The sequence below is a fragment of the Corylus avellana genome, chromosome 4, assembly GCF_965113065.1.
Source record: "Corylus avellana chromosome 4, dhCorAvel1.hap1.2, whole genome shotgun sequence".
NCBI lineage: Eukaryota > Viridiplantae > Streptophyta > Magnoliopsida > Fagales > Betulaceae > Corylus > Corylus avellana.
In genome coordinates this window covers 35139423-35163385 of record NC_142493.1, presented here as the reverse complement: position 1 = coordinate 35163385, position 23963 = coordinate 35139423, and the positions used below count along the sequence as shown (strand labels likewise).

The 23963-nt window shown below is 37.5% G+C and overlaps 4 protein-coding genes across 4 annotated transcripts; 1 reads left to right on the top strand and 3 right to left on the bottom strand.

The window, feature by feature from the left end:
• Positions 1–897: 897 nt before the first annotated feature.
• On the bottom strand, positions 898–3069 carry LOC132177455 (UPF0481 protein At3g47200). Its single transcript, XM_059589789.2, has 2 exons — positions 2790–3069; positions 898–2385 (listed from the first exon to the last, which is right to left on the bottom strand). The coding sequence occupies exon 2, from the start codon at positions 2353–2355 to the stop codon at positions 1063–1065; it is 1293 nt and encodes a 430-aa protein (XP_059445772.2). The 5' UTR covers positions 2356–2385; positions 2790–3069; the 3' UTR covers positions 898–1062.
• Positions 3070–3880: 811 nt separating this feature from the next.
• On the bottom strand, positions 3881–10699 carry LOC132177454 (uncharacterized). Its single transcript, XM_059589788.2, has 9 exons — positions 10448–10699; positions 9087–9851; positions 7481–8295; positions 6753–7038; positions 6449–6655; positions 5327–5500; positions 4729–4926; positions 4501–4614; positions 3881–4303 (listed from the first exon to the last, which is right to left on the bottom strand). The coding sequence occupies exons 2-9, from the start codon at positions 9789–9791 to the stop codon at positions 3977–3979; spliced, it is 2826 nt and encodes a 941-aa protein (XP_059445771.2). The 5' UTR covers positions 9792–9851; positions 10448–10699; the 3' UTR covers positions 3881–3976.
• A 1404-nt stretch (positions 10700–12103) lies between these two features.
• On the bottom strand, positions 12104–15934 carry CI51 (51 kDa subunit of complex I). The gene is made up of 3 exons (XM_059592946.2): positions 15811–15934; positions 13329–14799; positions 12104–12348 (listed from the first exon to the last, which is right to left on the bottom strand). Exons 1-2 carry the CDS (start codon positions 15811–15813, stop codon positions 13342–13344), a joined length of 1461 nt encoding a protein of 486 aa, XP_059448929.2. The 5' UTR covers positions 15814–15934; the 3' UTR covers positions 12104–12348; positions 13329–13341.
• Positions 15935–19255: 3321 nt separating this feature from the next.
• Positions 19256–23430, top strand: LOC132178481 (uncharacterized). Its single transcript, XM_059590910.2, has 4 exons — positions 19256–19579; positions 20505–20780; positions 20925–21062; positions 21865–23430. Exons 1-4 carry the CDS (start codon positions 19256–19258, stop codon positions 23428–23430), a joined length of 2304 nt encoding a protein of 767 aa, XP_059446893.2.
• The last annotated feature ends 533 nt before the right edge of the window (positions 23431–23963 follow it).

Below are 23963 nucleotides of genomic sequence, written 5' to 3'. Positions count from 1 at the left end.
ATGTGATTTGCCATTTCCTGGTGATGATTATGAATTTGTCACGGCCACTAATACGTTCCAGTTTCCTTTAATTTGGTAAAAAACTTGTAATTTTATAGACTTGGAGGGTCTACAAGTCAAAGAATGGCCTAAATACCATGATTGTCAAGATATGCTGATCCTTTAGAAGTATAAGAAAAATGTAGTTCAGAAGTATTAAGAACAAGAAAAATGTTATAAACCGTATTTTTATTTTACAACTAATACATAATGTTATTGTGATAATCTCAACAAACCTTTGATTTTTAACTAGGAATAATGCAAGGGTTGATTGTTACTGTCACGTCACATTATAAGATAATTGTTATAAGATAAAAATGTGATTCCTAGCTTTACTTTAAGAAAAATGTTAAGACTTACAATTGTTTTACAATGTAGCATTACGAATGTCAGCTTAAAAAAAAAAAATTGCCACCAGATTGAGAGATCTGACAACCCCTTGTGGTGGTTGAAAGTGGCAAGCGCAAACAAGGACGGGGAAGGCCGGGGGAGGGTGCAATCTAACTTTTTTCTGCCATGTCAGGGAGAGGTTGTAAATGAAACATTACTCAGAGTATACATAATACACGTGATAAAATAGCACCACCAGATCACGATAAGAACCAACAAGAATTCTTGGTTCTCGATCACCTGCATTTTCATCGGATAAGTTCGAGGGAGTCCGGCTAAGCTGTGTGCTTTGGAAAAATATTAATCAACAATGATTTCTTTATTCCTTCTGCACTCATCTTATACACGTTGTAAAGTAAGAGTTCAACAACTACTGAGACTCGTATTCCTACATGACAACAAGATTAGATACGTGATAAACCAGACTCCCATGACCACACTGCTACTTGACCCCTACATAGACACTAATATAAGGATTACAACCCAACTGAATAAAATCACAACAAAATAACTAAGATGTGTACGTGAAAAGTAATATTAAATACTCGACTTTCATTCCATGTCAACCCAGTAAGATTAAATTAGGATGAAAGTTGAATATATAGCATTACTCGTATAGAAATGAGTAACATATTAGAAAGAGAAAATGGAAAATAAAGTCTGTAGGAAGGTGAGAACAAGTATAAAAATTGCGGCTATGAAGGAAGAGATGGACCATGGATTACTGAAATAGTCACGCATCAAGGTTGCTCTCCATCTAGGCCATCGTGATCTATAATACCTGTTAACATCACGAGCTATCTGACCATAGTAGAATTCGGAGATGAGAGTGTCGTTGTACAACCCGTTGAAGAGATTGGATACGTCTTCTGTACTCATAGCATGCACAACAATCTTTTCATCACAAAGCAGGTCAGCATCCTTGCTGGAATTGATGAGGCAATCCAGGAGTACTGCATAAGACGTGAACTGATTCCCGCAATGGCGGTCACATTGCTCATACGCTATAAGATTTCGGAACAAAGATTCTGAGTTTCCTCGGACTTTTATGGGAGGGATTTCAAACACCCCTTTGTTGAACTTGATGTTCAAAACATCATCAGGATTTCCCTTCTTGAATATGACTCCAGCCTGTAAGAGATCTGTCACCGGAGGAAAGAGTTCCAAATTTATGTTTTTAGGTCTTCCCTGACCGGACGTGGAAAGTAAGCAGCTGTGCAGTAAGTCAAGTATATGCTTAACTTCACGGCCATTTGCTCTGTATTCAGCCGGCACTGTCATCAACATCATACTTTCAAAGAATTTGAGAACAAGCTTAACTAGAAAATGGGGCTCTTGTTCGATGACCGCTACGGTTAGCTCAAACAGGCGCTGGAGAATAAACCAAGGAATTTGGTTTTCCAACAAAATCAAGTCATGATACAAATTTTCATACATCCAGGACGTGTTAAATATAGGGTCATCACAGTGTGGTTCTACAATGAATGCCTCTTTTCGAAAAAGCTCGATTAGAAAGCAACCATCAACTACCAGCATTTCTATGAATTTTTCGTCATTTAGACTAAATGGATCTGCATAATGATCACGTGCACGCTTCTGCAACGTTCTAATGCTTTCAACAATGTGCTCCAAAGTTTTCTCTGGAGTCAGCGGAAACCGTTTAAAGAGGGATCCTAGGTACCACATTTTTATCTCATTCATGGGCACTAATCTTTTAGTGCCACGGTGATAAGGGCCAATGGAGACTATGTTAGGATCATAAACATTCTCATTACGCCGGCGAAGTTTATGAGGAACTCTGAAAATGCTACTCTCTTGTAAGGATGGTGAATCATACAACAACTTTTTAGTGATGGAAGATGCTAAACTTTTATCTAAGTTTGACATTTCAATTGAAATATCTGCAATTTCATTTGTCTCTGCCATCCCATCAAGCAACTTTCCAAACCCACCAGTCTGTGATTGAAATAAATAATGATTTAACAAAGAGTTTACAGGAGAGAAGAATACAAAGAAATATATGTGGACACAACTCATGCTATTGTTTAGTAATCGGGTTATTGCATCCCAACTTCTCAAAGGAAAGAGTATGAAAAAAAAAAAAAAAAAAAAAAGAAAAGAAAAGAAAAGAGAAAGGAAAACCCATATATCCCTAGTAAGTGAAAACTGGTGATCTTTGTACACCAGTTCAACTAAATTCCAAGGCACTGGAAAGTATAAATTACTAAAAATTACTAAGGCTCCATTTGTTTCAACTTAAAAATGTTTTCTATTGGAAAATATATTCAATAGCTTAGACTAAAACAGATCATAACCAGATAGATAAAAGAAGTTCAATAATAGATGTTATGAAAGCCTACCTCGGCTGTGTAGCAGCTTAAAGAATGATCACTATGCAGCAAGAACAAATCATCAACAGCAGATGCAATGTATGTTTATGGGCCCTGGCAGTCATCAAATTAAGCTCTCGAGGATAAAGCTAGTGATGGAAACCCACACGGTTAAGTTTTCATCACGGCCAAGGGAATTGTTTGCGCGCAAGAATTCCCCACTTCGGGTAAGAGAACATCACAAAACTCCCTCTCATCTTACCCTTGTCTCTAACGGCTGCGTAGATCAAGCAATTATGTATATTTCATAATATTTCGCCCATCTCCTCTCCTGTCTTATTATAAACATTATGTTGAATGTTAGGTGAAGGTAGACTCTAACAGCTAAAACAATTTTGACTCACGCGTATGACATTTAATAGAATTCACTACTTGTTGGCTAAAGTTACCACGTAGCCTGACAATGAAATTTAACCTAATCAACTATGAAAACAACAGATCGAAAAACGTTAGGTAAACTAGTGGTCAGAACGCAGACCAATCTCCTTAGTCGAGTGGCTAATCCTCTACAGAAACTTGTGGGCATGTGATGTAGTGGATTGGGGTTAAGATTTTGGGCTCGGATAGAATTGGAGTTATTATGGACGCCTCATTGCACGATATATGAATCTCATATGTACCATCCTAGCAGGGAACCAATATCCAGGGACGACCAGCTTCTCTTACCTCTCAATTCGCAAATACTCCATACAAACAAATCCAAAGGGATAACTATCCCTCTTCTATAGCCTGATATATTTATGAATATAGTTGTTCATTGTGTAATTCACAAAGTAGACTAATAACAATATTGTGAGGAATTGGAATCCCTACAATTGAGTTTGTTTGTATAGCACGTGATTTGAGCAACCCCGCGCAGAGCCTACCTACTCTGGGCAACCAAGACTGTAAGGAATCATCAAACATTTCTGGCAACCAATTGGGGGAATCTTCGTCATGCTTTGCCTAAATTTGTATTGTGATTGGGCTCAGATAGAACAGGGAGCCAGCTTCTCCAGCCTCATGCATGATTTGTGAATGCTGGTGAAACAGAGTTATGGTACTCTGTAATTCTCAAGGGATCAAGATAAACTAGATCTCAATATACATATACATATACATACATTCATACATACATACATTGGTGAGAGAAGTATTATATGAAAGAAACAAGACTATTAACCATCTCTCCATACTTCCCGCAAAAGTTGATACCTGACAACCTTTCGGCCACTGCCTTTCTTCAGCATCAAGTTGGGTCTCGCTGAAGTAGGAGAAACCCGGAAGTTGTCTATGACAATGGAAGTTATAGGTGAATCCAACTCATCAAGCTCATCGTCACTGGTGTATGCTTTTCGAAGCACTGACGACCCGCTCATCATAGATTGACTTCCAACCTCTCCTATGATGCCTGTTAGTGAAGCTGCTGGAGGTGGTTGATAAACTGTTGGAGCAGCAGTGCATGGAAAGCTTGTGATAGTATCTTCCTCAACCTCAAGAAGGTCCTAAATCAATATAAAACCAAGCAGAAGGGAATCAAGGCTAATATAGTGAGTTCTATGCAAAATGTTGTTAGTTAGATTCTGTAGTAACCAATCACATAAAAATGAAACCTATGTAATCTTAGCAGGAATGAAGGAGAAAAACTAAGAAGGGAGGCAAAAATTTGCAGTGAATAAGAGGTTCTAGAGGATGTACTAACCTCAGAATCCAGGGCCTCAAAAATAGCCCCTGGAATTGGATCTGGGCAAAACTCATCGGGGACAAAATTGTTAAGAACCCTCTTGATCAATGATGCACCAAATTTGGGGCATACCTAAAATATATTAAAATTAAACAGTGAATAGGGTAATTGATCCCAAAGAAAAGTGAAGCAAAAGAACAGGGAGAATGAAAATCAACTGAAAGCGTTAAAGTTACAGGATTTGACCTCTTTTCTTGTGGACCTATCCCCAAGCATTTCAAAAGGAAGCATCATGAGATCACTCAATGCATTAAGGAGATGGAAAGCCTTGAAGGATGTCTCACATTCCAGTTTCTTGTCACCATCAAGTTTATTCTCATCTTCACAAGCATCGCTATCATCAATGCCAAATAAATCTGTAAGCCATCTTGACCAGTTCCCTATCTGAAAGCACAAATAAAAGAGAGCAATAAACTTTAATCAAGAGTACGCAGAATCACTGATTCCTTCATAATAATAGAACTTGAGGCCATCTTTTGCTCACATTCTTTTGGAAGACCAATATTAAGTCAATTTTTGCATTACCATCAATGATAAGGCGGCAAAAGTATTATCAAAGTGGATTCATCTTGCATAACATGGTAACAGGTTCACGAAAAGGGTATAAAGCACCCAAATGTTATAATAATCAAAACATTTTTCTATTTTTCTCAGGGCCCATAAAATCATCCAAAAGGACTGAAGCAGATAAAAACAGTTAACTTCTCGGAAATAAGAATGAGAAAGGAGAGAAAATGGCTGCAAAATGATGATATCAAAGTATCCCACTGAAAAAATTACTCACAGCATTTTTTAGCTGCACACCAGACCCAAAGCTTGATTTCCCAGCAGGAATGGGAAGAACCTTAGAATCACTAATGGGATCAGAAACAGGATCTGTCGGCATCTCTTCAGCTGATTCACGAAGAATAGCATTGAACATTGCCACATCTAGTCTGCATACCAACTGCTCCATTACCTAGAAACACAATAGAATAGCACATATTTTCTGTAAGATTGCATTTCCAAAATAGTTAAAATTATCCCAAAATTCACAGAAGACAAAAACATGTTCCGAAGAAGTTAATAAATTTCCTTCTTTTTTTTTGGTTTGATAGGGGGGTATTATAAGAACCCTAGCCCTGAGAATACTAAATGGATGAGGGACGATGTGGCTGTTGTAATTAGTGCTCAAGGAGTTTTGAATTCCCAATCTCTTTTGTTTTTCAGCACTTACCCCATGCCACTAGGCCCAGCAGCCCAATGTTAAGGCACATGATCTACACATGCTCAAGTAATAATGGGATAGTAACTGGTCCAATACATTAGAATGTGTATGTTATCAGGAAAAAAAAACATATATAAGTTGATTATGTGGCTAGAGCAGGCATTGGTTCCAAATATCCTGCACATGCATGTAACTTACATTCCTTTTATCATTAAACTTCATTATGCAACATCCCAGCCTGGTGGAGCAAACTATAGCCAAATTGTTATTTTGGATGGCCAGGAAGTGCAAAAGAACTCGATTGATGAGATGTTTAGGACAAAATTAATGCCATTAGACTATAGTGTCGGTAACATTCAGACCACAAATTGCATTTGCACCACTTTAGAATAGAGCATCCATAGTAATAAGCAATGCTATAATACAAACAAAGATGCAGTGATAGAGATTACCATGAACATACCCTCCAATTGATTAATTTTAATGTTCATGTATCTAGTCAAGAATAAATCATCCACCAGAATGGATTCATCAACTTCAGGTTTCTAAGGAAATGTACGTCCCCACAGTTTAACTATCACATGATCATACACATTCACAACTTGGCTTTTCCATTTCGATTCACAAACTAAAAGTGTACCATTTAAGAATCTCATTTTTGTAAGACATATTTGAGGAATTTTCAATACATTAACATACCAATTTTGCCAGCAAAGGCAAGCAGCCACACTCATGCCCTCCAGCTCGAAGAGGACAAAGCCTTTCACAAGCATCCTTGAAAGCTTTTTTCCAAAGATCTATGGAGAAGTTCCCTTGCTCCTGATCACCTAAACCATATCTCCTTCCATGGGTTTTCCTTGAGCCTGAGCTCTTAGCAGCAGCAGGCTGCATATGTGGAGTCAGAGTCTGGATACACCAAAACAGCAAATGAAATGTTATCAAAAATTTCTATGTGAGAGAACTTAGCAGAAGCAACAGCAGAAAGAAAGAGAGAGAATTTGACCTGCCACCACACAGACTCAATGATTCGGTTGAAAATCCAAGCCTCAATATTTTCCAATGCAACTATATATGTTTGTGGGTCCTCCCAGTCATCAAAATATTGCACTGTATTATTTTTCTGTTCCCCATGAAGAGATGACTCGTGCCACTTCAGGGAAGAAATCTCACCCAACCCATTCCCACCACCACTACTATCAATGTTTGGTCCAGCAGATAGTTGCAATTTCTCAACAGCTTGGCTGATGATTGCCCTCAACAAAATTGAGTTTGACAACCAGAAAGTCAACCTGTTTAACAAAGGCAAAAAATTTAACTACAAATCCAAACAAAAGTAGGATTTTTCCTGGAAGATGAAGATTTCCCTGAAGGTTTCTATGTTGAATTAGAAAGCCTGGCATGAGTGATATGCATCACTAAAAAGACAGTTAATTGTCTTTAGCTTCAGCTACCTGGGCTTCCTTTTTTTTTTTTTTTTTTTTTTTTTTTTTTTTTATGATAAGTAAATCAATTTCATTAAATGGGCAGATGGGCACAACCCTGGTACACGGAGAGAATACACGAGAAACCCCAATCATAAGAAAAAGACGAACACAAGATACCTTGACAATTTGCAAAACAAGATCGATCTTCTCTGTGATAGAAATATCAGCGTTTAAAATCTGCCAACCTCGTAATGCACCATCATTTGCAAATGCTTTAAAAATTCTGAAAAAGTGAGTTTGTACATACCTCGGAACATCATTTCCACATGCTTTAGCAACCAAAACTAATCCTGAAACAGCAGTTCTAGCAGCACTTGCCCTATTAGCCGGGGACCTCGCTTTACAAGCATGAAGATAGAACCTAGAAAGACGCCGAGCCGGAGCATGGACCTTGTTGGCAGAACTCCCATGTTCAGCAACCACTGAATAAAGGGCAGCCTCGACAGCAGCAGCTTCCCGCAACTCTTCCTCAAGCATTTCAATTTTAGATTCTAATTCGACTTTGCCATCAGAAAAGCCATTTATTGTTGCTTTACTTTCAGTAACAACTGAATAAAGGGCAACCTCGACAGCAGCAGCTTTCTGCAACTTTTCCTCAAGCATTTCAATTTTAGATTCTAATTCGACTTTCCCATCGTATAAGCCATTTATTGTTGCTTTACTTTCAGTAGTTGAATGACTCAGGGCACTACCTGCTTCTGGAACATTAATATTGTTTCCCTGTCCCATGAGCTGACTGGTGCTTAACATCTCACTGCTATTGGCAGAGTTGAAAGGGAACTGAACAGACTTCACATGCTTTAGTTTATTAGTTTTAGAAACACTTTCCTGAAGTCCAAGTGAATTCCTGCTGAATGAAAGAGTATCATTCCTTAATTTGACTTGCTTACAGGCAGCATCCTCAGATAAGTTGCCAACTAGTTTGTCTTCTTCTACATGATGTTTTGTCACCTCTAAGGTCTGTTCTTCCTGTCCATTTTGTTGCAGCTCCTTTTTCTCTTTGTTTTCCAAAATGCCAACATTAGCACTTTCTGTGTTATCATTTACTGATGTTGATTTGTTCTGCAATTTAATGACAAATGGCTGTTCAAGTACCTAAAACTACACAACTAAATCTGCTAGGACAAAATATAGACAAACAATCAGATTGGTTCCATTATCAGCATACCACACAGACAGATCTAGAGCTGCAGTCCATTGACTCCACCATTTCCTAAGTTTAGAAGTATTACACCAATGTAAAAATGAATTTGGATGAATGCAACAAAACATTTACACCTCTCTTGTGAAACTTTTGCAACTGGGTGAAAACTAAATCCATACATATTTTCCAGGTCTATGGCTAAAGTGGCATGAGAGCATCACATGCTAACAAAAGATGCATCAGTCATCTTATAAGTAACTTAAAGACAGTACAACTAGAAGAAATTCATCAAGTCAGAACAGGAACCCATTTAAGTTTGAACACTGCATCCAACTGAGCCAAAACTAGTCAAGAAAAACATAATCATGTAGGCATACGAAAACTTGTGATGTTTTATTGCATGGAAATGGGGGCATTGGATTTAATTCCCTCACCCAATTCACTTTGACAGTTCAGTTAATTTGGAATTGATTTAAATTTACAGAAAAATTAAACCCAATAGTTATACAGCAACAGCAGGAATTTCAAATCATGTAGAACTGAAATTCCTATTGCACTTCAATTTCAAGCAGCCAAAAAAAGCTAATATATTTTATGGATGACACCAAGAAATATGCTCAATGCAACAGAGAAAGCAATTCATACAAAAAGGGGATAAAATTTTTGATACATTTAGTGAGAATGATAAGAAAGCAATGATATTGAGCACCTGCTCTCTTTGAGGTGGTGAACACCCTGTAGTCTCAAAAGCAGAAGATGCAATTGTTTGCAATGAATGTGACGACAAATCTTCATCATTGTAGTCGTCATCATCAGTAAACGATGCAATCTCAGCTTCCTCATCATTCCCTTCACTTGCCAATCCTGAAAACGATTCGCTTTTGTCCAGTGAAACTTCCTTTGACAAGCTGCCCTTTGGTGATGAGCCGGAACTATCTCTATCAAGAGGTTGAATGTTAACATAAAGAACTGGTTGCACCGAGCTCTTAAAACTCCGTTTGCAGTTCACTTGAGCACTTATGGTTATGGTTTCCTTGATGACTCCATAATCTGCAAGATTTACCACAGCCGACCCCAAGAGTTGAGCTTTCACTGCCCTGTCTTTCCGAGGCTCGTACAGGTAAAACTCTAAGCTGTTCTTCAGAAAACTCTCACGGGTTGTGGCCTTTTTGGATGCTTCCCTATATAAAGTAACCGGAAGCCTGAAAGACTCGCCCATTCCAATCCTTCCATCCCCAACACCACAAGTAAAGGACCCAGAATTCCTATCACCATTTTCCCACTGAACCACCACAGACTGAGCAGATTTCAAAGACTGTGATTGGGGCCATGGCTTGACCTCCTGTACATGGATAAGGTAATCAACCTGAAATGAAACACTTTTTCGACTCTTTGATCTTAGCCCAAGTACCATTATACTGAAAAAATGTCGGCTTGGCCCTCAGCGGGTACGATCAGTCACAATGCATCTATGCTATGAAACCATAACACAATGAAAGATTACGATTAGAGCAAAGCAAATCAAAAACTGGCGCAAAAGTCCATGGATTATCGTATAATGTGAATAAACAAAAATGAAAGAACATATACTCTGAGCATAAGAAAGAGAATGAAAAGAAAAGAGAACGTGGGTAAGTCTTCAAATCTCAAATTATTAACAGTCTTGGGTATAACTTCACCTACCCCACTCATTCATCTATACAAAATACAGTAAAATACACCATATATTCCTGAAGAAGAGCCCCACAAATGAACTATACAAAATCAGAGTTCACAATCATTTCCCAATTAATAACACGCCACAGAGAGAGAGAGAGAGAGAGAGACTAAAAAAATACAAAAAATCCAACTCATACAGAGGAAGCTAATTATATGAAAATGGTATAACGGTCAAACAATGATTTAAAACAAAAACAAAAACAAAAAAAACAAAAAGAGATGGTCAGCAAGGCATTCAGAGAAACAGTGATTTATGATAATGTGTAACAGCATCAGATCCAGATAAAAGAATCAAAGACAAGCCTTAATAAGCCAAGAAAACGAAGAGCGCTGTTGAGTAAATGTACGTACGGTAGAAAATAGAAATGAGTCTCGCTGATTAGACTTGATGAATGCAGAAGAGAATGAACATGAACATGAATATGAACAGAAGCTGGAATTCCCTGTTTGTCAAGTGCTTGTCAGAGGTGAGCTTTTGTTTTCTTTCGATGTCAAGTGTGTGAAAAGTGTGCTTTGAATATAATGGAAACTGAAAGGCCAAGAAAAGGTCGGGGGTGAAAGGAACAGAAGGGAGGGACGAAAGCTTACGAACTACGAGAGGACGATTTTGAGCTTTCAGGCCCATCTCTCTTATTGGGCTCCTTTCTTCCCAGTTCCCCCCCAAAGATAATCCTCTTTTCTTTTCTTTTTTTCTTTTTTCTTTTTCTTTTTTAAGTCTCTTTTGGTTTAATGGAGTCCAGTTCAGCTTTCAAAACCCCATTTTAGTCATTTGCCAGGTGGCCTCCCTCGAAATAAATCCAAATTTCCAGATAAATCCAAATAATTTTCCGCTTGGCTTGACCTCACTCACCTACTTATCTTACCAACTTCTGTGTTGTCTTGTAAATAATTTATTGTAAAAAAGAAATATGAATAACTAATTATCAAATTAACTAGGACTCTATTTATGCATGTGATATTGCACATTCCATCCTCATACTCACTCACTCTCCATGCTCGGGTTGAGGATGATTGGGCAACCTTTTCATTGTTATAGTCTTCTACTACGATTGTTTTGTTCTCTTCCATTGGAAATTCAATTTTTTTTTTTTTCCCTCTTGTATGCCCTTTATGCTCTACAATAAGCTAGTCCAACCAAGCAAATATGGCGAAAAACCTTTCGGCATTTCTTTAATCAACCGCTTATGGCTTGAGATCAATGAGCACATTTTAAAAGCTCCAAGTATTCAAAACTGCAATATACAAAGGTGATTCTAATACCATTTGTTACGTGCTCATATAATAAATACAATGGTAAATCCCTTGCGTATAAACAAGGGTTATGATCATCCAAATACCTATGGGATTTGCATGATGTGAATTGCTGAATCATTTTTTTTTTTTCCTGATGAAAATGGTTAGATTTCATGGAAGAGTTAATGGAGGTGTTTGGCTTTGAGCCTTTGACCTTGATGCTTAATGGTGATAATTAATATAACCATGCTGAGTGCGGTATGGTTGTGCTTCCTCAAAAAACTATACATTAACATCCGATGTAGTCATGTGAGAGGCATCTCTGGCCCTACGTGCTTTTCCAGTTTTCTGTCCTTTGGATCGCAAGAAGACGTGGAGGTTGCACGTGTTGGTCAAAAGATCCCATGTGCTTATTGCTGAAATAGACATGCAGATAGAAGTATTGATATTTAGAAAAAGATAATAGAAAAAACACCAACCCAAAATGACAATTACGGGAGGTTTAACATTTATTTAGGAGTAATGTTACTTACCATCCTTTGAAAGGATAACAGGATGGTGGTATGTAGCATTACTCACACCGACCCAAAACAACATAAGTTTACCTAACTATTCAGCATGAGATCGTGTGACACCCTTGTGCTAACTGTGCTTCTGGTGTGTGTTTGTATTTCAGGTCAGAATCGTCTCAAAGCTGTAGCATACAGAATTCATTCTTCACTGATAAACTCATATCTATGATCATTCTATTTCACATAATAGACAAGATGCAGATATTATTAACAAAATTCCTTAAAATGTGAAATAAAGATGTTTTGATGAAACACAACATTAATTAATGCCTTCCCAGCACATCCAGAACGTTTCTCTGGGACAGTAAATGAAGCAATGTTTGATACAGCTTAAAAAAAACAGAATACCAAAAGGACCACCAGATCTCTCAATAAGTTATCGTCCCAAAATCTGGGGGCACTTTCTTCAATATTTATTCAATGATATCCACCAGTAAAGAAACTTGCCTGGCAACAGAAAGAAATTCATAATCAGCACAATACGGAGACTTGTTAAACAATTATCACCCATACTTCAACCAACAACCACATGATAGAAATGACTAGAACATATCCCACCCTCCTTTTAGTGAAAGATCCCATGATGATTTCTAAATCTACTTGGATGAAAATGTTAAACATTCTACCCAATGAACTACACAGCAATGCAATGCTATTTTTAGTGTCTATTTCTTCTACTTTACAACCCGCTGGGAACAGCGTGCATAAGAACGAATTTCATATTTACTAAGGTCACCATTGTCAGTATTCATGTCACATATCAGTAACCAAAATTTATTGACAGCATCGCTCATCCAGCATCTAGATCTTAAGTATCTAATACAGATTTTTTTTCATCAGAGTTGCAGCAGGAATGGCTCAAAAGATGAGTTGTGTTTATGCAACGCCCGAACTATCATCAAAATATTATCCTTTCTTTTCTCACACAATTTCCCCTAGAGAAAAGAACCACAAAATTTTTATGTTACCAACATGAAAGAATGCACTGCCCCGCTGGACCAGTAAAGGCTCTGCATTCATTTACATTCCTCCATGAAGCAAGAAAAAAAAAATCAATATAATAATAAAGTCAGATTCCAAAATGAAAGTCTACATTCTACTAAAAATATATGTCCTTCGGTAAGTGAGAAGAAGTAAACCTTAGTAGAGGTCTTTCAGCCCCTATAGTCATCTTTACATGTTTACTACACAAAGGCAAAACAAACTGTATTTGATCTAGCGATACAATTTGAACCTTTAATTGTTGTCTAGAACATCCATCTGTCTAGGGTTTACAAATTCTAATATTTCCATTTTCTTTTCTGACAGTCCAAGAAACAAGTTAACATGAAACAGATTTCAACATTAGAGAAAGTAATCATGTCCAATCACTGAAGGATATATATATATATATAAGAAATACAAAAAAGAGGGAAAAAAATAGCAACCTGAGTAGTAAGTTTAAGCAGCGGCCTCCAGCAACTCCCTATCTGCACGCTCCCTGATCCTTCTCTCAAGCTCTGGCCTGAAATGCCTAATAAGACCCTGCACAGGCCAAGCGGCAGCATCCCCTAATGCACAGATTGTGTGCCCTTCAATCTGTTTGGTCACCTCCTGAAGCATGTCAATTTCTTCCAGCTTTGCATTCCCAACTTTCAATCTTTCCATGATCATCCAAAGCCATCCTGTCCCCTCCCTGCAAGGTGTGCATTGCCCACAGCTCTCGTGCTTGTAAAAGTAAGAAAGCCTTGCAATTGCATCCACAACATCAGTTGATTTATCCATCACAATCACAGCTGCAGTCCCCAATCCTGACGTAACAGCCTTAAGTGCATCATAATCCATCAGCACATCATCACATATGTGCTTGGGAAGCAGCGGCACAGATGAACCACCTGGAATTACAGCAAGTAAATTGTCCCATCCACCTCGAACACCTCCGCAGTGCCTTTCTAGCAACTCTTTCAATGGTATACTCATCTCCTCTTCAACAGTGCAAGGCCTGTTCACGTGTCCAGATATGCAATACAATTTTGTCCCTGAATTATTCTTCCTACCAAAACTGGCAAACCACTCTGGGCCACGCCTTAAAATGGTGGGAGAAACAGCGACTGTTTCTACATTTGTAACAGTGGTAGGGCAGCCATATAGCCCTGCATTAGCCGGGAAAGGAGGCTTCAATCTTGGTTTCCCTTGCTTCCCTTCAAGACTCTCCAAAAGTGCTGTTTCTTCACCACAAATATAAGCACCAGCCCCATAGTGGATATGAACATCAAAATCATAACCAGATCCACATGCATTCTTGCCCAATAATCCAGATTCATAGGCTTCCTTTAAGGCCCTTTCAAGGTTTTTCCGTTCATTCACATATTCACCTCTTATATAGATATAAGCAGCACTAGCCCTCATCCCTACCCCAGCAATTAGGCAACCCTCCAATAGTTTGTGTGGATCATGTCGCATAATTTCCCTGTCTTTGCAAGTCCCAGGTTCACTTTCATCAGCATTGACAACAAGATAAGATGGACGACCATCAGATACTTTGGGCATGAAAGACCACTTGAGGCCAGATGGAAAACCGGCACCACCACGTCCACGGAGGCCAGACTTCTTCATTTCATTAACAATCCAATCAGCACCCTTGAGTACTAAGTCTTTGGTTCTGTGCCAGTCACCTCTTTTCATGGCACCTTTGAGAAAAGGGTCATGCAACCCATACAAGTTGGTAAAAATTCGGTCTTCATCTTTCAAGCCACCAAAATGGGTCTTCTCCGGAGGTGGGGGAGGTGGTGGAGGCTGTGGAGTATTAGCAGTTGTTGCACTCTGAGTGCTGAATGTTCTAAAGCATAGGCCCCGCACATCACTGTGACGCAAAGCCAAAGCTGTCCTTCGCAGAGAAAGAATACCCTTGATGGGTGCCTATCAAAAAGTGATATTAATATAACAGTCAAAAGAAAGAAGTCAGATCAGTTGAAATCCTAATATACAATTTCAGTCCATTTAACAAAAAGACTTAATACACACAGGAGTACAATTGGAAAGCAATGCTCAGACGTAAAATAACAGCAAAAAACTGATCTGAGAAGAAGATAGAAACATATCTCTATTGTGACCAATTCCTTTTTCTTTTTTTCTTCTGGGGGTGAGGGGTCATCTTTAGCTAGCATTAACCCTAGGCTCCATTTGTTTAGATGTCTATTAGTTGCATGAAAATATTTCCACACATAGAAATTTTAAAAATAACTTCTATACATATGTTTGCTAACAGATATACTCTCCAACAAACAGACAGGAAGACTACCAAGCAGACCCACTAGAATACTAAGATAGAGCATATACCTCCTTACTAAGGTGAAGCACATTAGCAGCACCTAATACTATGATCTCCAACAAAAAGTGCAGACCATATGGTAATGACACCAAGAAATCACATGGGCCTGCGAGATTGCTATACCCGAATTGCCTTCAATAATAGGTGCATCGAAATAACACTCCCCAAAATAACAATCAATGGAATCGTGACCAAACTTAGCTTCCCAAAAGCAACAAATATTTCATGTCAAAATCACAAACTTCAACGACTACTGACGATGAATTCGACAAGGCTGAATGGAGATAAAACTCGTTTAATGCATTAGACTTGATTATTCAAGTAAAACGAGCATGCAAATGTTGATTCCTCGTTAGAACACCCTAATACTATATTTGCCAGCTGAAAATTTGTAAGGGAAGATAAATAAATCAAAAATTTAAGCTTAGCTCGAAAATTCTTAAGAATGTTTCTCAAATTTCATCCACTATTAAGTCGGATCTACTAATTACACGAAAACCTATGATTCTTCGCTAAATTAATTGAGAATATATTGATAAAGCACGAAAATGAGTGGGAACCAAAGTGAAACCCTAAGGCGAGAGATGTAGAATGCGTACCATAGCGTGAGGTGTTGCCGATGAGCTCTGATGCGTCGGAGCGATTCAGGTGATTGGCGACTAGTTTAAAAGGGGGACTAAACGGAACGAAGATTTGGAGGTGGGGAATGATCGGCTACCCTCGCGGACAGTGGTATGAGAATGGACGGCGGAGATTATAGCGATCGAAGGGTTCGGTGGGTGTCACCAATCTAATGGGTGAGATTGTGGCGGTTTTTGTGATTACCGTAGGTTACACGTAGGCTGTAGCAATACCATTTGTTGCTTCGGTCTTGATTTACCATTCTAATTTACGGGCCCACGTACTTGACAATAGAAATTGGAGAGTAAAAAGACCCAATCTATAACGTTAAGAAGTGGACTCTACATTAATAGATGGACATAAGGGCCCGTGAAGCATCATCGACTTTAAGGGGAATTGCTTCCAGGAGGTACAAAAGCTCATTCGTGTAAAAACCCCACAAAGAGGTTTTCTAAATGGGCTTCCCTGGGCCCTGACCACGTCGCATGTTGTCGCGAGAAAGCAAGAAACCAAAATAAAGGACCAGTAACTACTTCGCCGGCCCATGCACTGCATGTTGTAGCATGGAAGTGACCTGTGACCCTATTTCTTTTTCTTTTTTCTTTTTTTTTCTTTTTTTTACATGTTCTAAATGAATAATCACCTATAATCTTTGCCTTCAACTTTCTCATAATGTTTAGTTTATTGAGGAAAATTGACTTTGTTTCATAAAACAAAAAACACAAAACAATACTCTTATCTTATTTTTATTTTTATGTAAGGAGTAGATCAATTGACTGGGAACCACGTATCATAAAGTAAATATCATTAGCTTGAATCTGCATTCCCCTCTTATGCACACATGTCAAAAAAAAAAAAAAAAAAATTCAAATAAAATTTTTTTTTAAAAAAAAAAACTTCTAAAAACCATTACAAACGCCACCATTATCTTTGATTAATTAGTAACGTAGGTTGCATACAAAACAAATTGAAAAGATCTCCAGAAATCATTATACAATATTGATTTTACTGGATCGAAATCCCATGCAATACGGTGAACAGTGATCGAACTGCCTCCAACTACTGTTTTGAATGATATATTTGATTTTGAGCTGTTCGTTTTAAATAAATCACCTGAACTAAATGCATCACAAAGAATTTCAATCCAACTCTTCTTAAATTATTGTTTATCTTTTTTTTCTTCTTTTTTTTTTTTTTTTTTCGTTGAAGATATATTCATTGGAAGTGAAGTGGTAAAAAAAAAAAAAAAAAAAAAAAAAAGAACCGACCTATGTAATTCAGTTAGGTACAAAACGAAATGTTGAGTGCGATTTAACCAAAGGGATGATCTCAACTATAAACAGATGAAACGGCAGGCTTGAAACCCATATTTTATTTCCCTAACTTGGTAGAATGGCGAGCTCCACAAGAAGACGTCTCAGTTTTGATATGTCGTTTTCTGTTTTTATTATTCTGAAGTGACTCATTAATTAAGAACATAAATAGACATTCTTAACATAATCACTTTGTACTGTTATGTGACCCAAACCTGAAATACATGCAGGCCAAATCCAGCTGATGGCATTGGACATGCATATTATTTATTTTGTAAACAACATCAGCTAATGGCCGACTGTATCCATGCATGCATGCAGTTATTTATTATCATTCTATTAAAAAAATAAAAAAACAAAAAACAAGGAAGAAGAAGATCAGTCCATTTGGTCATCAGAAGGCTACGTGCTTTGCGAAAATATTTGAGTTCAAGTTGAGACAAATTGGCCTATATCACAAACCTACTCAATTTCAATGAACATATTTTATGTCACATAAAATTGCAATAATTTTTAGAATAATGCTTTGTAGCATTACTTTATTTTTCATAAGAGTAAATTCATATAATATATTTTTATTTCACAATTATCTTATAATTTTTATGTGACAATTTCAATTAATTATTAAATAGTTGTTTTTAAAAATAAAAAAAAAATCTAAGAATTAGCTGATATATTACAATATCACATAATGGCACATAATATATATATAATTGTTGAATAAATATATAGTTTCTATAATTACTTGTAAATAAGAACCTAGATAACTGGTCCTTATCTAGAAGGGTTTTTGAGGTAACTTTCCAATTATATAATAGTATAATATAGGTTACTCTCACAATTGGGAATTCCCAATTGTGAGAGTAACCTGTATTAATATACTATTATATAATTAATTCGAAGGAGAAAAACAAAACACCAGCATGTTGATTCATTATTCTGGTCTAGATAATGCCCCTCAATAAATTTTTCACCATCAATATTGCACTAAAAGATAAAGAACTTGCCATACGAGCGTGAAATAAAAAGATTATTTGTTTATTGGTTCATAAAGAGTCAAAAGGCAAAAATAATTAAGAGATCATAACATACAATTTGTTCTATACATAGAATTTAGAAAGAGTGAGAAGACACAAAATAAATACAATATGGTGGAGCAAATAAACATATAAGAAGTTTTTCAAGTAATTTTTCATGTTAGTCTTAATTTTTTTTTTTTAAAAAAAAAGCAACTTAAAACACACATTGTTGGTTCCCAAGAGGTAGCTCAATCGGCTGTGATCACACTTAATGAAGTGGAGGTCACTAGTTCGAATCCCCTTCCCCCCTCTTGTGCGGACATGTAAAAAAAAAAAAAAAACACACACACATTTTTTTAAGTTCGAAATAAATGTTATAAATAAATATTTAATTATTTAATTAATATTTAAACTCAAATTGTTCAATATAAGTGAGGTCCAACACAAATATTTAATTAAAATGGGTGTCAACTACAACAACATATATGCTAAGAAATTTTTGCTACCATATTAAATCAAAAGTGTCCCAAAACATAATTAGGTTGATTGGATTAAGATTTTCTCAAATTTTTTAAAATATGAGATTATTATATTTTAAAATGTGAACTCTCTATTACATCTAAGGGTACACACAAATGAGAAACGTGTTCATTTGTTTGCAGTGTTAGATGTAATAAAACGTTCAAATTTAAAATTTGAGAATCTCATATTTTTATAAATCAGAGAGAATCCAAATTCTGATAAGATAATATTAATGATTTAATTAATATTTTACGTAGAATCCAATAAAATTCGTCAATGACGCATCAAGAATTGGTGCAATTATTTCAATGACTTCTCCGATACTATGAAAGCTAAAGAGACACAGGAGGATATATACAAGGTTGGAGGGTCGCTGCACCCACTCTCGCTCTCCCTTCCTCTCCTTTGCCTGTTCAACAAAGCTTCTCTCTCAAGTCAAAAATCTCACGCAATTACGCAAAAGCCACACAAAAGACAAATTTAAAGCCTTTGGCAGAGACAGAGGCTCACAACACGTACGTACATATATAACGTTGCGTGGAGAAAGCTCGATCGGTCAGCCCGCGGAAATGACGGTGTTCGTAAGCTCCGGCACCGAAGTTGTCGCCGGAAAACAGATTTTCCCAGTCGATTACGAAGTTGAGGTTTCACAACGCCTAGTGGATGCTTCGCACAACAACGACTTGAAATCGGCGTACGCGTGTATCGCCGACCCTTTCGTGGACGTGAACTTCATGGGAACAGTGAGCTTGAAGGGGAGGAAGACTGAGATCGTGTTACACGAGGAGTCGGCTCACGAGGTTCTTGTCGAGTACGAGGAGTTCAAGACCGAGGTCAACGCTCTCTTCCTCGCTGCTCACACCGGAAATTTGGAACTTGTCAGGATTCTACTGGTAATGTATATATCTCAGTATCTCACCGTATTTTGATTTAATTTATGTTTTCTGGTTATTATGAATTTAATTAATCAAATCATAATAAATTAAGTTGGTATTGTGTTCTGTTTTATTTTCTTGCTTTCTTTTAACATGCACGTAATAGAAATATAATTCTTTAACTCTTTAAGATTTTTCTAAATTCATATTTATCATTTTATTAATTCAACATTTATCATTTCAGTATTTATTATACTTTATCATTTTTTGAAAATAATAAATATGGGTACCACAGAATTTCAATCATTTAATTTGAAAATAATAATTAAAAAAATTTAAATTACAGGATACCGTATCATTGAAAGTGTAAAGGGTCTTCATAGCCATGAAATAATTGAATAAAATAAAATAAAGGGTGGTTAATAGTGTCCAAATGTCCACAAATAAATAAGTTTTTATGTTTGGCAGTAGTGTGTATATTTGGGTAAATGTATAGTATTTAGATGTGACATAAATGTGATAAATAATTTTAGAAGTATTCTTTGGTATGGTCCACGTTGGAAAAAAATGTTTTCTATAAAATATATGTGCTTGTTTTGAGAAACTCAAATTATTATTATTATTTTTTTAAATTAGGAAAAAAGAAGTGGTTGTGTTGAGACTTGAGACTTGAGAGCTAACCAACCAGCCATCCCTCTCCTTCAACGAGGGTGGCCACTCTATTTTTTTTATCTTTTTGTTAAATAATAAATTAGTTTATATATATCTTGCAAAAGTTATTCGCATATTTTATTAAAATATTTATACAAGAATGTGTGAAAATGTTTATAAAACATGTTTTGTGTTTTAAGTTGTTTATTAATATATTTGAGATTACAAAAAAAAATTTAAATAAAAAAATGAAAACATAAAAAAGAGAGTGCCTCTCCATGCGTTTTGACAGAGCATTGGAGCAAATGTGAACCAGAGAGTGTTCCGGGGCTATTCAACCACAGCAGCAGTAAGGGAGGGTCATATGGAAATCTTAGAGGTGCTTCTCAGTGCTGGTGCATGTCAGCAGGCATGCGAGGAGTCTTTGTTGGAGGCAAGCTACCTGGGGCTGGCCATGCCAGTTGAGCTGCTTATGAGGTCCGACATGGTCCGCCCACAAGTTGCTGTGCAAGCCCTTGTCTCTGCGTGCTGCAGAGGGTTTGTCAATGTTGTTGATGCACTCATCCAGGTAAATCATTTATGACTGGCATGGACATTGGACAACATGTAAAATTAGTAAATAAATTGTCCTGCCTTGTTAGTTCGAGCTGATTAACTGCACAAATTGTAACAATTGTGGCTCTAATACTAAAGGTTTCTATTAAATTAACAGTGTGGAGTGGATGCCAATGCAACTAGCAGGGTGTTGCTTCAATCTTCCAAGCCATTTCTTCACTCCAATTTTGACTGCAATGCACTTGTTGCTGCCATTGTTAGCCGGCAAATCTCTGTTGTCAGATTGCTATTGAAGGTAAGCATCTTTGTGCATATTCACTGAAGCTCCCTGCGAAGTATGGATATGCTTGAAGTAACTTGGGCAACATGGGTTTTTTTTTTTAAAAAAATTTATTTATTTATTTGATTGAGGAATAAGGATCAATTTCATTAAAACTGGAAATCTGAGCACAAACTCACACTCAGTAAAGACTGGAAACTAGCTGCAAAAGCTAGTTCTACTCACACTCGGCATGTCTCAGATCAGAAAACAATACTGCATAAACCACATGCGAGAAATTACAGGTAACACCAAACAAGCTATACTCTACTAACAACCATTACAAACCGACACCAATCTACCATTATCTATTCTATTTACAATTAGAAACCCCATCTGCAACAGAGAGAGGCATTAGACACAGATTCTTTGAACTTGCCAACACCCTTAATTCTAGTTTGAATTTCCCAATCAATTCTTTTGAGTGTCTGAAACTCAGTATGCACCACATTCCCATGCTTCAAATCATTTAGAAGCTTCAAAATGTTATAAACCACTGCTCCAATGGCCAGTTTACACAAGCTCACTTTCAGGCTCTTTCCTTTTAGCTCTGTTATACCCCAACTGATCACATCTTCCCAAATAACAAGGGGGTCATCAACCATGCACCTATTAAACACAACTTATCAAAAAAGGAAGAAATAAAAATGACATTGGGTGTACCACAACTCCTGGGATTTGGATTTTGGACCATTTTATTAGACAAAAAATTTTATTTGTACCAGGATTATGTAACTTGAGCGTTCTATGGTGTTCTTCCTTTGACACTGGAAAACAGGTGGGCGTCAGAACAGACATCAAGATGAGAGTAGGTGCCTGGTTCTGGGATATGGAAACAGGAGAAGAATTCCGGGTGGGTGCAGGACTAGCAGAGCCTTACCCTATCACCTGGTGTGCTGTGGAGTATTTTGAAGCAACCGGTGCAATCTTGCATATGCTCCTCCAACATCTCTCCCTTAACACCCCTCACTATGGGAGGACTCTCATCCACCATGCCATCCTCTGTAACAATGCAAAAGCAGTAGATGTGCTGGGACATTATGGTACTGCAGATGTAGAATTTCTAGAGAAAGCTCCTTCAAAAACCAAGTTACGCCCCATTCATTTGGCTGCACGCCTTGGATTTTCCAAAATTCTTCAATGCTTGATAAGTGCCGGCTGCAATCTCAACTCTCGAACTGAATCTGGAGAAACCGCGTTAATGGTATGTGCTAGATTTAAGCACGAGGAGTGCCTGAAAATTCTGGCCTCAGCCGGTGCTGATTTTGGTTTGGTCAATACAGCTAGCCAGTGTGCAAGCTCAATCGCGCACTCAGCTCGGTGGACTCCTGGCTTCCAGCAAGCAGTTGTGGATGTAATTCTAGCTGATAAGGTAGTTCAATCAAGCAACGTGTCAATGTTTTCTCCTCTATTGTTTGTAGTTGAAGCCAACGAAATTGAAGCTTTGAAGAAACTCGTCAAGCGGGCAGACATTGATCTAGATGAACAGGATGCAAATGGCTTCTCAGCTGCCATGATAGCTGCAAAACGCGGCCGTGTAGAGGCATTTCGGTTGCTTGTTTATGCTGGGGCTGATATAGAACTGCATAATAAATATGGTGAGACAGCAATTGATCTATTCAAAGCAAAGCAAAACAGTGAAAACTTTGAAAAGTTGATGATCGAATATGTAGTAGAAAGAGGAAACGGCGGTTCTTTCTGTTCTGGGTTTTATGCTCTGCATCGTGCAGCTTTCCTCGGAGATATAAACTCTGTTCGTAAATTGACCATTAGGGGCTATGATGTTAATGCCTTAGACAATGATGGATATACCCCATTGATGTTATCTGCCTTGAGAGGCCATAGTCAGCTGTGTGAGCTTTTGATCTCCTGTGGAGCAAGATATGACGTTGAGAATGAGAGACACGAGACTGCACTCGTGCTGGCAAGGAAAAATGGTTGTCAAAACGGCGCAGCAGCAGAGCGCGTGATATTTGATGAGATTGCTCGAACGTTGGTGCTTGATGGGGCTCGCGTAAAGAAGCACACAAAGGGCGGCAGAGGAGCTCCTCATGTGAAAGTGGTGAGGATGGTAGGGAATGTTGGGGTGTTGCAGTGGGGGAAATCGAGCAAGAGAAATGTGATTTGTCAGTGGGCTGAGGTTGGCTCTAGTGCAGCATTCCGATGGAATCGCAGGAGGAAGTTTGATGCTGATGAACCAGGAATGTTTCATGTGGTGACTAACAAAAATAAGGTGCTGCATTTTGTATGTGATGGTGGGGTTGAAATGGCCGAGTTGTGGGTGAGGGGAATGGAACTTGTGACGCGGGAAGCCGTTTTTGGAAAGCAAAAGAGTAGCTTGTAAATATTGAATGGGTCAGGAGCATTTTGTATAAATTATTTTAAGTGAAATAATTATGTAAAATTTTTGATTTGTTAATTTAATTAATTAATAACTGACTTATCAATCATATATTTTTAATCATTTTTCTAATTATAAACTGACAATCCTTTTGTAAAAAAATTATTGCAATCCAAACATTTTCCTTGTTTGTAGAATTATGTGAAAATTTTGAAAACTGAGATAGATCGAGAACAAATTAGTAATAAGCTCGAGCTCGACCCGTACACGATATAAAAGTTAAAGTTCTGTTTGTTTCATCATAAAATAATTTATAGAAAATGTTAGATAATTAGGCTCAAATCAGCAAATCAACATAGAGCCTAAGTGAAACAAAACTCTGCAAATCACATTGTCCGTTTATAAAATGAGTTTTTGGAACAAAACTTTGAATATTTAGGCTCAACTCAGCAAATTGGCTTCCCCGGCAGTAGCTATGGTTCAAACTGAACATTCCATAGTGGGTGAAGACCCTAATGGTAACATCCAAGAGGAAA

What these genes read in the sequence shown, in the direction of transcription:
- LOC132177455 (XM_059589789.2), bottom strand. Translation starts at nt 2,355, where the DNA reads ATGGCAGAGACAAATGAAATTGCAGATATTTCAATTGAAATGTCAAAC.
- LOC132178481 (XM_059590910.2), top strand. Translation starts at nt 19,256, where the DNA reads ATGACGGTGTTCGTAAGCTCCGGCACCGAAGTTGTCGCCGGAAAACAG. An exon ending in TTGTTGATGCACTCATCCAG is followed by an intron (nt 20,781 to 20,924) that starts GTAAATCATTTA and finishes TTAAATTAACAG; the next exon opens with TGTGGAGTGGATGCCAATGC. An exon ending in TTGTCAGATTGCTATTGAAG is followed by an intron (nt 21,063 to 21,864) that starts GTAAGCATCTTT and finishes ACTGGAAAACAG; the next exon opens with GTGGGCGTCAGAACAGACAT.
- LOC132177454 (XM_059589788.2), bottom strand. Translation starts at nt 9,791, where the DNA reads ATGGTACTTGGGCTAAGATCAAAGAGTCGAAAAAGTGTTTCATTTCAG. An exon ending in TGTGGAAATGATGTTCCGAG is followed by an intron (nt 7,039 to 7,480) that starts GTATGTACAAAC and finishes TTTGTTAAACAG; the next exon opens with GTTGACTTTCTGGTTGTCAA. An exon ending in ATAGGTCCACAAGAAAAGAG is followed by an intron (nt 4,615 to 4,728) that starts GTCAAATCCTGT and finishes AATATATTTTAG; the next exon opens with GTATGCCCCAAATTTGGTGC.